This window comes from Coloeus monedula (genome assembly GCF_965178545.1).
Source record: "Coloeus monedula genome assembly, chromosome: 1".
Classification (NCBI taxonomy): Eukaryota; Metazoa; Chordata; class Aves; order Passeriformes; family Corvidae; genus Coloeus; species Coloeus monedula.
The window spans coordinates 21,763,159-21,779,337 of NC_138781.1; the positions used below are offsets into that span (position 1 = coordinate 21,763,159).

General features: G+C 41.5%; 1 protein-coding gene across 1 annotated transcript in view; it reads left to right on the forward strand.

Annotated features, from left to right (window-relative positions):
* Window positions 1–634: 634 nt before the first annotated feature.
* The window catches only part of ADAM22 (ADAM metallopeptidase domain 22), a gene marked incomplete at both ends in the record, with an annotated part of 125,719 nt that continues 110,174 nt past the window's right edge, over window positions 635–16,179 (forward strand). The window contains 2 exons of the mRNA XM_082277856.1: window positions 635–692; window positions 865–1,034. Of these exons, the coding sequence (XP_082133982.1) occupies window positions 635–692; window positions 865–1,034 (228 nt within the window). The remainder of the gene's footprint in view (window positions 693–864; window positions 1,035–16,179) is intronic.

Genomic DNA, 16,179 nt, shown 5'->3' on the forward strand with positions numbered 1-16,179 from the left:
TTGCTTAGTCCAGGAGAGCGTGTTGTAACGTGAGAGGAATGATTCTGCGTTGTAATCCTTTCCTACTCTCTTTCTTAAAAGAGCGGGGAGAGAGTAGAAATTTAAGAAAGGAAGAAAATGGTCATAGAGAAGGAAATGAAATTGCTCTGAAAATGAACACATAAAGGAGGAGAGAGGGGCTGACGCGGGTACGGGCAGGGAGGGAGGGAAAACGCCCCGGCTGCCTCCCCAGAGAGCCCCCGCCCTCACCGGCAGCTGTCAGTGAAGGCAAGTTTTGCGGCGGGGGTTCCCTCAGTCCCGGAGCGGTGCGGTAGCGGGGCGGCCCCACGGGGCGGGGGCGACTGCGGAATCCCTGCGGCGCTGCCCGGGCTCCGGGGCTTCCCCTCCGGTATCGCCCCGCTCCCTCACGCCCCGGCAAACGACTACATTTCCCAGCACTTCCCTCTTCCAAGCGGGCTCTGCGGGGCGCCTCGCCGGCTCTCGCCATCTCCTTCGCTGGCAGGGGGCTCGGCGCGGCGGCGGGGCGGAGCTCGGCAGCCCCGGCCCCGCGGCAGCCGCGGCCCCGCAGCCCCCCCCGCCCGTGCAGGCGCGGAGCCGGCGGCGCTCGGCGGCGAGCGGGGCGGCGGGCAGCGCCATGGGGGCTGCCGCCTGCCTCCTCTGCCTGGCGCTCGGCGCCCTGACAGCGGCCCCAGGTGAGTCGCGGTCGCGGGGCAGCACCGTCGCGCTTGGGGCGGGGGCGGCGGTGGGAAGCGGGGTACGCCGCGCCGAGGCTGCTGCGGAGCCCCATGGAAACGGAGCCCCCGCTCCAGCCTGCGCGCCGGTGGCGGGGGCGCAGCCGGGTGACAGTGCCTCTCCCCTGCGCAGGAGGCGCCGGGCCGGCGGCGGCGACAGCGACAGCGGGGCGGCGGGGCGAGAGCCCCTTCGCGGAGCGAGAGAGCATCAGGCCCCTGCGGCTGGTCTCCGGCGAGGGCGGCGGCGGGGCGCGGTGGCCGGCGCTGAGCACGCGGGTGCGGAGCGAGGCGGCGCGGACACAGGTGAGCGCCGGGCGGGGGGAGAGGGGCCGGCGGTGCAGCGGGGCCGGCGGTGCAGCGGGGCCGGCGGTGCGGAGCCTCGCCGCACCCTCCGCCAAGGGTGTTTGTTTGCACCGCCGAAGGATAACGCTCGGTGCAAAGCGATGCTCGGCCAGACGCGCGGCTCGGTTTCCCGCGGGAGCGCTGGGAATGCTAGTCCTGGGCAAGGGCGCCCGAATTAGTTAAGATGGTCCCCGTGCCTGTTAATGCTCTCTCCCGGCCATCAGCGGGGGCCCGGGCGGGCACAGCCCGCTGCCTGCGGCGGCCGGGGCACCCAAAATGAAAGTTGCAGTGCCTTTGCGACAGCCGGGCTTGAAACGCTGCGGCTTAATTTCGGCTTCTGGCTGAAGCGTGGGCAGGGTGGGTTTGTGTTCTGTGGACTCGGATGTGATTTTAAAAATAGAAATTGGATGTCGGAAGGAAATTGCTTGAAATGTAACATGTGAACTAAACACGGGATTTAACGTGCATATTGCCTGCTGCCCAATATACCCGGGGTATATTTTCAAATTCCATGGAATCATAGAATCACTAAGGTTGGAAGAGACCTCTGAGATCATTGCCATTAACCTGGCACTGTTTGTATTAAAAAACATATTTCTGTTATATGAAAACCAATCCCTGTAACTTTTAATAACCTCATTTTTTATTAAAATATACTGATTTTCATCTTGACTCCTTTTGTTTGAGGTGATATATGGCTGTTACATCTACAGGAAGAAAACATTGAGTCCATGTTGTTATAGATGAAGAACATAAAATATGAGCATTTGAGGTAACTGCTGACATCCAAGATGAGTTGCAGGCCTCCGTTTCCTCTTTTTCTAATTGACTACTGTGTGTTTAAGAAGCAACGTATGTGAAAAAATTGTCTCATATTTCTTTTTTATAATCCATGCAGTATAAGGACTGACAACTTGCATTCTCTTTGTGTAGTCAAATAATAAACAAGCTCTTCATAGCATATGTATTTGCCTCTGAATGTAACTTACTCTATGTTAAGAGTTTTCAGATATGAAGACCATATTTATAGTACAATAAAATAGGATTCTCAAAGTTCATAATGCTTTGCTTAAAAAAGAAGAAAAAATCCTCTAGGCATTTCAGGTTTCTTTGAAGACCCTTGAAGAGTCACAAATTCAAACACTTTGTGACATGTCTGTTTTAAACTTAGTAATGGCTGCATTTGGCTTTAGTATTAGGATTAAAATACTGATTTTACATAACAAACTGCTAATTAATGGTTTGTTTCTGAATGTCTCAGCTTTTATTCACCAAATGTTATGCTCATAAAATTTTCAAGTCTTCTTCATCTAGTTAAGTTGTTAGTATGGATATTACTCTAAGCAGAAAAAAAAAAGAGTAACACAGGTGGTTTGAAAAGAGTTAAATACGTTTATTTCACAACAGCCTTCACAGTAAACCAATGTAAATGTGTAAAAGCTCTGATGTAAATGTGAAAGCTACTACAACTTTTATTACTGATCAAGAGGTTTCCCTGATGCAGCTTAAAATATTCCCAGCCTCTCCCATGGTATCTGATGGTTGTTATGCATGGAAGGATACAGTAGCTGACAGTGCTTTGAACAAAGAAAATTGCCAAGCAGGCTGAACCGAGTGAAGCAGTACAGGTTTTCTGTGATTCTGGCACAGAGCATGGTTACATCCTAATTGCAGGATATTGCATCCCTTGCCCAGGGATCTGAGTCAGCTTGGCGGTAATGGACCAGCAGCTGACTCGGCTTAACTGGTGGAGCTGCATTTAGGAAGGTACTTACCAAAGTTATGGACTAACTTCAGAGAGTTAACTTTTATGGTTGCCTTTGGGTGTCTGGTGAATGTCACATGAAGTATAAAGATGCTGGATTCTGCTCGTACACGAAGAGACATCCATGCCTGCCCTGAAGAGTTAATAGTGGCATATAAAGAGTAGGGGAACAGAGGTGTTCTCTCCATCAATAACATTTCCATATATATTTGGGTTTTTTATGATTAAATACACTCTGACTGTCTCCATGTTCTATCCAGTGCTAATAGTCTTTGAATAGCCATATATGAGAGTTAAAAAAGCTGCTCTTGAATAGAGATTTCAAACCAAAGCTAAGGGCCTTCTGGATTAGTTAAGGGAGGATGCTTCTTGGAGGAGGTAAAAACATTCAAGAAGAATCTCCAGTGAGTGAAGGACTAGCAACCATGTCTAGAAAAACAGATACCTGAATGGGAAGGTGCAGCCAGAGGACTAGACAACAAGGCTGTAGTTGAATTAATGTTGAATTAATGTAGAACAATGTAGTTGTGTTTTGAATCGGATAAAGATAAAAGGGGGGGGGAGAGAGAGATAAGCTGGAGAGAACGAAGTCGCACTAAATCGGATTGGATTTCTTTAATTCCTGGATGAAAGCTTTAGCTGCAGAAAGGGCAGAAGTTGAACAAGAAGGATGCAAGCCTGAGTTCAGAACTGCACAAAGGGAAATGAAGATGATCATGTGGAAAAAAAGCATGGCCTTTGCAAATCAGGGGTTTTAAAACGGGCTCAGGATGGAGTTGAGCCAGAGGAGTGTAATATGAGAAAAGGGGGTGAAAGGAGATAATTGAAGGCACAAGTGACTGGGGAAGTGATGGATGGCAGATTTCTAAAAATTTATGGCTTGTTTTCAGCATTTGTTGAGGTTTTTCTCTAGAAACTTTGTCTATTTTGTTTGTTTTGGGGTTTTTGGGCCATTGCCATAAGAGTTGAGTGACTTCTCTATGTGCATGCTTTAGTATTAAATAGTGAAGGAAATAGTCTATATACTCATCTTGCAAAGCCAAAATGTAATTGCTTAAAAAACATAATTAATGTGCTCACAACTGTAGTTGTCCAAGATTGCTGAACCTCAGAACACAGCACAAGGCAAATGTTGTAGGCTATTATATTTTCATATCATTAATGTTTTAATGTACAATATATAGTGTAGGTTGGAGAATTCACGTGACTTTGGGTTTCTGCTTTTAATTCCATTGCAAAATAGAGTAACTACTAGTATCTGTGACACTCCTGTATTTCAATTTCTCTGTTCCCCAAAGGGGGCCTGTTAGCAGCTGCACAGCACTTACTGTATAGAATAATCAAGGTAAGATATAGCTAAAAATACACTAATATTATATTATCATTAATGCAATCCAGGATCTTAGCAATGGACACCTAATTTACTGCTGCATAAGTAAGTGTATTGGAAGATGAGAGTCCTCTATGTCAGGGACATTCAGTGAAGGCTAATCTAAGATTTTTGTGTTTAAAAGAAGGAAAGTTCCCACCATGGACATTTTTAAGGAACCGTTTAACTCTGTGCCTTAAGCCATATTTTGGTATTGTAAGAAGCACGTGGGAAACCACAAGTTTCTTTAGCCAATACTGTGCAGACATGTTCTTTGTTAAAATGTGGGAATGTGTAAGCATCCCTCCCCACTGCCTGTATCTGTCCTTCTGTGTGTGAAGAAGAGCAAAACAAAGCACAAAGTACGTCTTTGCAAACTTGGGTTTGTGATTTCCATCAGCACCTGGCCTGGAGGACCTTTTCCTTAATAATTTTTAGTGGATTAAGTGTTCTGGTTGGGAAGATGAGATTCATTTTCCAGCTGAAGATTTAAGTACCAGACCACTACGTGCCTTCACCTAACAGATGTCTTCCCTCAGCCCAGGGTATAACTTTACAGCGATCGTGCTCTCAGCAGAGATTGCCACTCACCACCAGCAAGGGTCCCCGTTCTACTTACGGCCAGCACTTTGTGGTCATGCTGTAGGTCTGCACACACAATCTAAGGGACAATGTTGTCCCTCTTGCAGCTCTCGTTGCATTATCCATTTTTTATATATCTGGGTGTTACATAGAAATTTGTGAGATTTGCTATGATTTTCAGTGGGAGCAAGGTTCTGACCTACTATGGACAGAGATTCACTCATCTCTGCTGGTTGTGCAAGACATTCATGATACAGCAATTTCTGTTTCTCAGGCTGTTTTTCACTTGCTCATTGCCCTTTTTCACGAAGGTATGCTGGATTACTTCTGAGAGAGTAAAAGGGACAACCTGGTTGTAGGGAGCTGGGCCTGAAGGGGCTCCAGGACTGAGCTGCATCTGGAGACAGAGGTGCCTGTTGTTTGTAGTCCAGAGTGAGTTAGTAGTTTTCAGTAAAGAACTTACTTGTCTCCCACAGCCTGTATTGTTTGTGACCAAATGATACAATTGCATACACCTATTGGGAATCACAGCTTGCAGATTTCTTAGACGATTTCTTATTGCTAATAATCAATTTCAGAGCAGCTTTGTGCTGTCATGCTGAGTTTGCATGCGCTTGGATTTGAAATCTTCATTAGTTTTTCAGGTGTTGCCTAGTCTTTGCTATTGGATTCTCTTAATTCTTGTCATCTCACTCTAGTCTTCAAACAGGATATCCCTGTTCTTTGCAAGTGCTTCTGCAAATGCTGACTCTTGCTTTCTGTTCTGATGGTGTCAACATCTGGTGTTGTAAGTTACTGTATTGGGTAGCTCCAACGAACAGTAATATTTTTCTTTAAAAAGAGAGTTCTGACCATTGAGTGGCTTATAAAATATCTCTAGAGTTTGGGACTGATGGATGGTGACTCTTGGAAAGAGAAGTGTCATGAGAAATTGTCGGATTAAAAAAGTTCTTTTCTGCCCACTTAATCAAATGACTGCTGTCTCTTGGAGAAACAGGCACAGTTTTCGATCATCCTAACACAAAACCAGAGAGGAAGAGGCTAAACTGGGAAAGGGGCTACAGTGAGTAATAACATGCATTTGGTTTCTTGCTGAATTTGGTTTTCTTCCTGCCTTGTTGCCCCGTAGGGTTTGTAAGTCACTAGGCAAAATATGCGTGATACTTTACTGTATGTTCAGTGTATGCAGTTCTGCAATATGATAAGATACTTCACCAACATAGCAATATTTTATGAATATGTGAATGATGGTTAAAATATTCATACTCTTGATGCAGGTCTTGCCTTCCTGAAGAGGAAAAAAACTGCCGAAGGCCAAGTTGCTATAGATTTTGTGTCAAACCATGTAAGGGCATTGAGAGTGTCCTTTGATTTCTGGTGTAGGAGGCACTTTCAATACACCTTTATTTATAAAGTATTCATAGTGTCTTTTGGTATTTTATAGGCGAAGAATATTTCAAATTCCTAATTTATCCTTCTTTGCAAGCTCATATCAGGAAAAGTCTTTCCCTGCTAGATAATGAGATTTGTTATGACAGTAAATGTATAAGTCCAAAAAATCATCCAGCAAAAAATCTCTGGTTGCCTCTGCTTCAGAGTTCATGTTGTTTTGTGTCATCTTCTCATGCTTGTGCAACAGCCAACTGGAAAAGAGAGATATTCCTGAAGCTATGGCTTAGCCTCAAAAACAGGCTTATATACAGCCTAAAAGGATCTTAAAGGCTCAGATGTAACAATTTGTATAGAGAGTATTTTCCTAACATTTCCTCCTTGCCACTATCAGTGTAGTAACTGCAAAGTCTGACAGAGGAGTCCTTTCTAGCTCTGTTGATGAATGTATCTGTATTCACTCCCAGTCTGTGTTGGTGCCTCTGAGTGCAGGATGACACTGAGTTTTCTTTCTGACACTGTTTCACTGTATACCTGTTTTGGGACCCCTACAGTGTCATCAGCTGTATCAGCTATAACACATGCATGGTGTAGAAGCGTGTTGCGTCCTGAGCAGTGTCACGATAAACTTTGATGACATTTAGCGATATTCTGGAGGAGCTACATGTGAAGTTAACATTTGCTGTGAAATGTTTGCCACAAGAGCATTATGGACATATGTCTTAAAAAGTCATGGTAGATATATTATCCTTCTGGTCCAGGTCCCTTTTGTAGTTTTCCCAATAATCATACCAGTCTTTAAGTGACTCAAAACTAACAACTTTTTTTAGGGCTCTGCTTTGTGAAAACATTATCACAGTTATCCTGTCAAACACTGCTTAAAGGTCAATCAAACTGTATAAAACCTTCAAAAGCCTGATAAGGTTCAGCTCTCTTAATTGTGGGTCCTTCTAGCTAGCACTGGCTCGGTGCTTTTCCCTCTCCAGTCAGCTCTGTTGAGGTTTGTGGTCCTTCCCCTTGGTGCTGCCTCCCACTGGGTTTCTCTCCCTGGAGAGGATGGAAGACAAGGATCCTTCTCTTCCACTCCCATGGTTTTGAGCCAGGGCTGCCTCTCCTCCCATGCAGACTGCTCTTCTGCTTCCTGGGAAGTACTCACATGTTGTCAGATGATTTGGTTGCCAGCCCAGGCCCATGTGTATTCTCTGTCTGGATAACTGTGGATGTAGAGGGTGAAGTCCGATACTGTCAGAGGATAAAGACTGGACGCAGGACTGTCGTGTCTGCCTATGCAATATCTCTTTCTCTTAATCTACTGATACGATTCAGTGTTCTTGTCACTAGATAAAATTTTTTCAGTATTGTATTTTCCAGAAATAGTGTAATTGTTTGTTTCTTGCATGTTAACCAAAACTGCTGTATTCAACATCTCCAGAAATCACCGTGACTCCCATCCTGTCTTCCTTTACTGTAGTTTTGACTTACGTAATTTATTTTAAACAATGCCAAATTTGCTATTATTGTCTGTGGAAAACTTTCAGACAAGAAAGCCTTCAATGCCCCTCTAGTTACCTTCTTTCCTTTGGCTTGCCAGTGGTCTCCTAGATAGTATATGGATACACTGTTCTGTGGAGATATCGGAGCACATACAGGATTGCAGAGATCTGTTGGATGAAATTTTGCTCTTCATAGCTGTGGATGCTCCCTGATAGTACTCCTCTGAAGCCACTGCAATAGTTGCATTAATCTGCAGAGGAAAAATCTGTGCTGTAGGGATGAACTGTGCAGTGGCAGCTGTCCTGAGCCACAGCCAAGCGTGGATGTGGAACAACATCACTCTCCTCAGATGGAAGCATGTTCAGTGCAGATGAGAGCTTTGGACACTGAAGATAACATCTGTGCAAGCTTTTAATACTTTAGTGGGAGGACTGTGTGAGGGAAGGCTTATGTTTTTTTCCCAGAAACTTCATGTTAAGCACTGAACAGCAAAGGTGGCTGAAGTGCATGTACACATGGTCAGGATGTGTTCTGCCAGGCTGTGGCATGCACTACTGTGATGGGGCTTGGCTGGTTGGGTAAGTCCAAATGGAAAGCCAGTGTCACCTGAAATTAAAGAATTATGTAGAAATCACAGAAAGTGGCAAATGACATAGAGCTCTGTTAACTGTTGAGTCACTAGGAGTCCAGCTTGAAAACTGGATTCGGTTAAAGTAAGTTAGGAAGCGTGGCATTGCTGCCGGGTATTTTCCCTCAGACAGTGAAATTTGGTAATACATCTGATAATTTGGTCAGCTCTGATTTGTCTGCCTATACTAAATTTACTCTTAAGTCTCTCTCTCTTCCTTGTTTTTAAGTGAAATGGGTGTGACCAGACCATAAGACTGTAGCAAGGGACCATGCTTTAGAAAAGCATACTCCAGAATGTGGTATTCATACAAAGTTTAGAAAAATTTGTGTGGGTAAATGCCTTCTAATGAAAGTGTGATGTATAGGAGTGTGGAGGATACAGCCCTGACTTACAGCTCAAAAATTGCCCAGAATAATAGGGGTATGTAGGAATACACTCTGTTCCAGAAATGTCTCCTTGGAGTATTTCAACCCCTGAAATTCTGTGGGAATGAAAAAAAGCCATCCATCAGTTGTTTCAGAAAATACATACAGTGAAAATGTTGATTCATTTTGATCTCCTAGGCTGTATCAAGGGGAAAAGGAGTTCTGAAATTTGCGTTTTTTGCACTTTTCAACTTGAAGCAGAACTTTGATACTTGAATGTAGAGGTTGAGTCATATTTAAAAAGTATTATCTGTGGAATTGATTGAGCAATGTATTGGCATGCCTAAGAGTCTGCAAGTTTTGTCAAGCTCTTCTTAGCCTCTGATGAAGACAAGATGTTAGTAAACTTTGTGCTGGTGCTCGAGGTCCATTTCTGGCATAAGTTAACCGTGTTGGTAGGCTTTAGGTGTTAGAGAGTGCTTGTCACTTTCAGTGGGCAGAGCTAATCTTTTGGTAGTAAGCTTTCATTTGTATACAAGCTAAATGTAAGACCAGTTGGAAATGTTTGGAGTATGTCACTGTGTTGCTGAAAAAAGGTTTGGTCACTGAAACTGGTAAAAAGAAGCAAAGTTAGTGTGGAATGTTTTTACTACATTTGAAATCTTTATTTGTAATGTAAAGGTGGCTTAATGGAGGGTTTTTGTAGATTTCTCTCACAGTGAAACTCTGTTCCTTCATTTCTGAAGACTACAAGAGATGCGAAAATCGGGGCCTTTAAATGTTATTGATTCCTTTCAGAGCTTGGAAAACATGTAGCTAAAAATGACCTCAAGGCACCATCTGCTTCAGCAAAGGAAATGCCTTCACTCTTGCTGACCGTTGGATCCATTGAGTTTTCCTTCTTGCCTAAATGGTGTTCTTGGACAATAGTCCTTTCTGCAGAGAGATGACACAGTGATCCAGATGGGTACACGCTCAAGTGCTGCCCACGGCGCGTGCGTTGCTGCCCTTGTTTTATGTTCTGTCCCCCTGCAGATGGGTGGTGTGTCGATGTTTGCCTCTCACACTGCAGCTGTGCACGAGTAGTGGCTCATTTGGGTTCTGCCCACTTGAAACTGCCAGGGAGAGGGGTATTTCACTGAGGATAGATTGTCCTTGTTGGAGTCCTTGCCCTCTGATCTTGTATTTCTTCACAAGGAAGTTGTTTTCCCCTCTGATTGCAGCCAGGTCCAGGGCTGCTGAGTGATACAGATGGAATACGTTGCACTACTGCTGCTGTAGTATTTTCTTTGACTCCTAGACATGCCAGTACATTGCTTTTCTTGTTAGATCTGGCTTTCTGAAAGCTACAGTCACTGTGGGGAGCAATGGAAACTGGTGTTTCTGGGTCACAGGGTGAGTGAGTCTCTCTTTGCTCTGCTCCTTGTCTCAGTTTTAGAAGTGTGATCTTCAGTGGTCATCAACATTTTGTATGAATTAGGGGAGGAAAAGATGCTGAACTTTGCAAGTTTTAATTAGTGACTTTTTTTTTGTTTTCTATATGTGACCCTGTACTTGATTAATCACACTTATAACAACCTATTTGATCATACATCATCCCTAGCCATTAGTATTTGATGAAGAACCTTATTGAGTACATTTAAAAACATGAGATTGAACAGTCACCAGTTTTCGGGTTTTGCCCCCGCAGTGGTGTATTTAAGACCTCTTGCGCCTTAGTTGTATGTAACCTTTTATACATGAATCCTTGCTGCATCCCTTTCAGAAAAAGGGAAAAAAAAAAATTCAACTTCCCCAAAGTTCTTGCAGTTCTTCCTTTCACAGTGATTTGAAGACTTACAGTAATTAGTCTCATAGGAAATCAAAAGTTGTAAACAAAATTTTAGAATCAAATTAACATCGTCCTCTATACTTAAAAGCACGAGTGTGAGATCCAGTGCCATGGGGCTTTACTGGTGCTGGAAACAAGTGGGAAGCGGCACCTTGCCCATTCAGTTACTCATATTAGATGTGTGAGATCAAATGGTAGACCATGCTAAATTTTCTAGCAGTGACAGCCTGATAGTTTTCCTGTCTTCATTATCCCATTTAACATTTAACCTTGGGTGAGTTTTTGAGAAAGATGAAGTGGAGGTGAGGAAGGGGAGCAGGAAGAGAAGCTTTCGGGTGTCCTCTGCAGGACTTCAGAAGGATCCATGCTGCTACCCAGGCACTGACTCTGCAGCAGTGACACCTGTGTAACGTGTTGCATTGCATTAGTTTGTGCTCGGGACTTGTTTCCCTGCTGCTGTTCCCCCATATATATTAAGTAAATTCAAACAGTTGCTGTGTTCAAATAAATAAACAAAATAGGGTTGATTTTTTTCCTTTTTTTTTTTTTTTTTTTTAATTTCCTATTGGAAAAACTAATTACTGGCATTTTAGAGGTACAAGTAGTTCTTGTTTCTGAGTTCATTGATACTGTGATGTTTGTATGCAGAAAAGCTGTTTTAGGTTGTGTTTACGACCACAGTGAACTGGGCCTTGGCACTGCACTCTAGCTTATGGTGTTTAGCTCTCCCTGTACTCCACCCTCACTTGGCATGGAGAACAGATGTGTGATCCAGGATTAAAAAATGAACATGGATCTATTAAAATATTTTCTTATTTCTAGCTTTTCCTTAGAATAAATAACTGATTTACTAATGTGCCCTAAAGAGGTAGTCGTAAAAGCGTCTCCATCAAACCATGGTTCTGTTCTGCAGTTTTTTCATTAAATAAACTCCGCCCCACCAAATGCCTCAAAGATATTTAGATTTATGCATTGGATAAAAAGAGAGAGCTTGCATGAAGAATGTCAAATAATAATCATGATTAATACAGCAAATGAGTGCCTATAAATATTATGAGAATGCTAGGGAAAGTAAAGAAAAAGAGATTTTGCAGTTGTTTAATATGCTGTGATATGTGGATCCAGTTCAGTGATACTAAACTTTGACTAAAATTAGATATTTGCAAATGGCAATAGAGAAGGCCTGAGGAAAAATCATGTTGTAGTTATATTTTATTGTGTATTTTTTAAAGAAGATTCTTTCACTTGGGATACATATTTTTCATACTAGACCTAGGCTTATTTCTGAATTTTGTCTCTAAGCAAAGTTTTAATTTTTTGTTTCTTCCCAGTACAAGTAAAAAAGTAAGTTTTTGAACAGATTTCTTATTTTACATAAAGCAACAATATACTGTATAACTCTAGATTTATTACAACAAAATTGAGGCTGAAAATTGTCATTATAGATTGTGTACATTTTATGTGTCCTTTTATAGTGTGCTAATTGGCACTGTATTTCTCTACTCTAGCATAAATTTACTTGTAATGATTATTTTCAAAACAGCAAATGTAGGTAAATCTACATAAAATTTTTAGTGTATTTTTCATTTAATTTCATGATTATATTTATTTTGATTTTCCATTGGCTTATCTGAACTTAAGATAACTTATGTTATTTCATACACACTTAAGGGATTGTCAACAAGCTGAGGTTTCTGTTTTATGAAATGGGGGGGTGAAATTAAATTAATATCTAAGGAATCTGTTACTTTGAAAATGTGACTGACTCACCAAATGTCTGCTATAAAATTTCGTTGTTCTTACAAGCTCTGAAATACACTTTTAAAGTTCTTTTTTCCTGGAACATCCTGTATTATTTTATCTCTTGATTCTCGTGATGCTTTTCTTTCAAGTCTACAAATTTGATCAGAATCTTTTAATTAGAAACTACAATGCTATAAATAGAAGTAAATATAAAATTCTGTACATCAAAGGGCAAACATATAAATAGGATTTTCTCAATATTTTTTTTACAGAAGACTGTTCTTTTTTGACAGAATTTTTTGTAATCTCTTCCAGCAAAACTTATTTAAAAGCATCTTAAGTGCTTTATTAAGTATACTTCGGAAGAGGAAACATGAGGATTTGCACATTGCATCAGAACATGTTTTTAATTATTTTTCCTTATTTTTTGAGGAAAAAATATTAGTCATCATGTTACTGTGCTGTTTCAATACTCAGATAATTATACACAATGCGAGCAAAATGTCTAAATTTTTCCATTTAAGATTCTTGTTAGTTTGATTATTAAAGAAAGTGCATAGCTTGTAAATGTTTCACTGGTGGTTAGGATATCTGACCTATTTGAAATGAAAATCTTTGGAACATGTTTAAGGTTACCTCCAGAGCAGTGCACTGATGTTGATCTGCAGTTGTGTGCTGGTTGTAGGTGATGTACATTTGTTCCCTTCACAGATGCTCGTTCTCAGGGGCCAGTTTCTGGAGAAGGCTGATCCCCAGCAGGAGTACTGAAGGGACATCATTATTCTGTTGTGTTTCTTTGTAGTAATAAATAATCATATTTGGTACTGATTGTCTGTCTCCTCTGTTACAGCAGTGATCCCTGAGGCATGGAGCAGGTGATTTAAAATAGTTGGAATCACATTGCTCTTGGTTTGGCAGGAAGGTTTGCATGCCACTTTTGTTTTTGTAGAATTCAAGCTTTTAATCTTTGCTTTAGATAAAATAACTTTGTGCTTAGTGATTTGAAATAATATTTCCCACTCCATTTACTCTTGATTCCTTTCAGACGTTCACTTAGATGCTTAAACTTCACAATCTTTAACAGAAGTTAGCTCTTGTATAGTTGCATTAGGTGCATGGGATGCTTAGAATTTTCTGTAGCAGGGCTTGCAGATCAGTGCACTTTATGCACGACTAGAAATTGCATCTGAAGTATTGCAGCTAATTTCAGAGCTGTTACTGGTATTTTTCTTCTTCAGTTGCTCGACATAAAAATTTCAGAACTTTTTGATTGTGTTGGAGGCATGGCATTGTGCTCTTCCATTAAGTTGTTCGATTCTGCTTTCCTGGCTCTTGCTCATGTTCTGCATTGAGTGCATCTTATGGTCTCCAGAAACTCCCCTTTTATGGCTCAGTTGTCAGCCACTGATCTGTCCAGCTGATGGTTGTTGCAAAAGCCTCACATTTTCTGAGAGAGTTCCTGGGTTTGAGAACTGAATGAGGTAATTAATTGTCTTGCTTCAGCGGTTTGGAGAAGCCTTTGCAGGTGTCTTTCTTGTTACTTCTGCTTAACTGAGGTGGTATAGATGGAAAAGTACTTATTTCCTCTCTTTGGGTTCTTTTGTTGACATATGTCTATGAATGAGCTTCTTTGCAGCTGACCAGTTTTACCTATTCACTGAGTGGGCAGGTAGATGTGCTTAAAGATAATGTACAGCCAAGACTTTTTGAAATCCATTTCTTTATTTTGTGGTTCTTAACCAGATATTTGGAAGAACTGGTACCCTAAGAAATGCATCGTCTGGAATTCTTAAGGTGGAGTTTTTTGTTACGCTGGATGAAATTTTTAGCTGAAAGGGGGAATCTGTCTTACTCTTCATTCTCTCTTGGGTGTCCCCTCTGGCTTCTTTCTATTGCATCTACCTTGTGGTTTATTTAGATCAGCTTATTTGTCTGACAAAATCCGGGCCCACTCCAAGTGGTGATTAATCTTCTGCTGCTGATCTGACTTTCTAGCTAGCCACATGATCTGACAAGGGAGAGTAGGTGGGAACACATGGCCAGGATGGGGCAGAACTTCATTTTCGGCAGCGCCCACTGTGTGCAGTCTGATGGTGCTTTACAAACACGTACCAGGAAGGCATGCGATTTCTGGAAAGGGATGAGATTGTCGAGCTATCCAGAATGTCTTGGTATCTTGGTAGGTTTGAAATACCCTTGAGATACACTTGATTGTACTTGAGCTTAAACTTAATGGTGAGTTTCTGGGTTTGCATCGTGTGTCTTGGGGACTGGTTACATCTGTGTAATCTTTTTCATATTAATTCATTAATATGTATTTTCTCCCTTAAATCCACATTAGCAGTTTCTGTCAGGGAGTAACTGTGATCCAGGGTCACCTTAGAAATACATTAGCCTTGCAATAGTTTGTCTTAGAGATGTGTTGGGGAGGGGAAATCTCCCAGACCAAATCGATATGGTGCAATATACCTAGCAGTTAAAAGCCAAACCAAACCAAACCAATAGAGTAGTTTGTGCTCTTACAGTCTATGAGATGGATACATTTTAATGAAAAAGGTTACATGTAATACATGTACATTTAGAAATCCAAATTAGGCTTTTTATGTGCTTTCTTACTCCATAATTCTCTTCTGGTACCAGCATATGGCCATGTAGAAGTCTTGGCTATACTCAATATAGAGATCTAAATGATGGCATATGTAGCTATGTTGTTAACAAACAGGAATAATAAAGTGCTGTAGAATGTTCTTTGCATTTAATAATGTAATGATGAGAATCAAAAAACTGGGCTGCCATTATTCCTTTGATCAGAAAGCAGTTGTTGCAGTGCAGGTGGATGAATGAAGGTTGGTTAAGGTTAGCAAACGGGCTGCAGTGGAACAAGGGAATGACAGAACTGCCATTGGTCCCTTGTACCTTACTTGATTCTTGGCCTGTCACATCCTGTTTGTGAACAGCAGCTGAAAATTCTTGTCTAGCAAGAGAAGATGAAATTTTAAAATCATTCAAAGCAGACTCTGCTGGCTGAGAGGTGGAAAAGAAACAACAATGGTAATGTGATAATTTGTTGATGGTTGTTTTTGCTGTATTTGTGGTTGCACTAGCTGCTGCAGGCCAGAAACAGCTAAATGATGGTCCTGCATGTGGGTGCCGTATGTGCGGTGGGTGTCTGTACATTCTGTGGGTGTCTGTCATCACAGATGCCAGCTGGCTGTGTATTTTTTTTGTTTGTTTATTTGCTTTTAAAATTTTTTTATGCTTTTTTGATAGAAAGTAGGCTTTGAATATTGATGGTAATTAACCACCCATTATTTACCCAGATAAGGTAAACTATATGTAAAATATAGTTTCAGTTGGTCAAAAACGATACATTTGTTCAAAAAAGATGATCTTAAATTATCCAGAAATTACAAGAACCACTTAGCAAAGACCTGGTGGCCTGTGTTACAAAGCAGGTTAATGTAGTGGGGGTAGCCAAAAGGATATCTGACACTGAATTATATCTATTGACGTGCCCTCTAAAGAGCTTTCCAGTTTTACTGCATCCTTCTGAAGTGTAATGTAAATGTGTGGAGTTTCTTGTCATGCAATTTTGCATGCATGTCCACAGTAATGACAGAGCCAGGCATTTTTGTAGAGGGCCCTCAGTCTGAGCATCCTCTAGTAAGAGAAACTGTCCTGACTTCTGGGTTTTTTTAAAAGATTCATCTGTTTGTGGATATGTATTCATGGTTGTTGTCTTTTTTATTTGTTAATACTCGTGTTTATATATGTAGACATAAAAAGAAAATTTTGCTGTAGGGCAACTAAAAAATGTAATAAACAAAAAGTTGTGATTCCCTCAACTTTCCTCTTCATTGCTGCTGTTCTTTTCCAAGGAAGCTGGTATTCTCAGCTCTTCTGGATTTAATGGCTATGAAAAGCCTGTCAGTAGTTT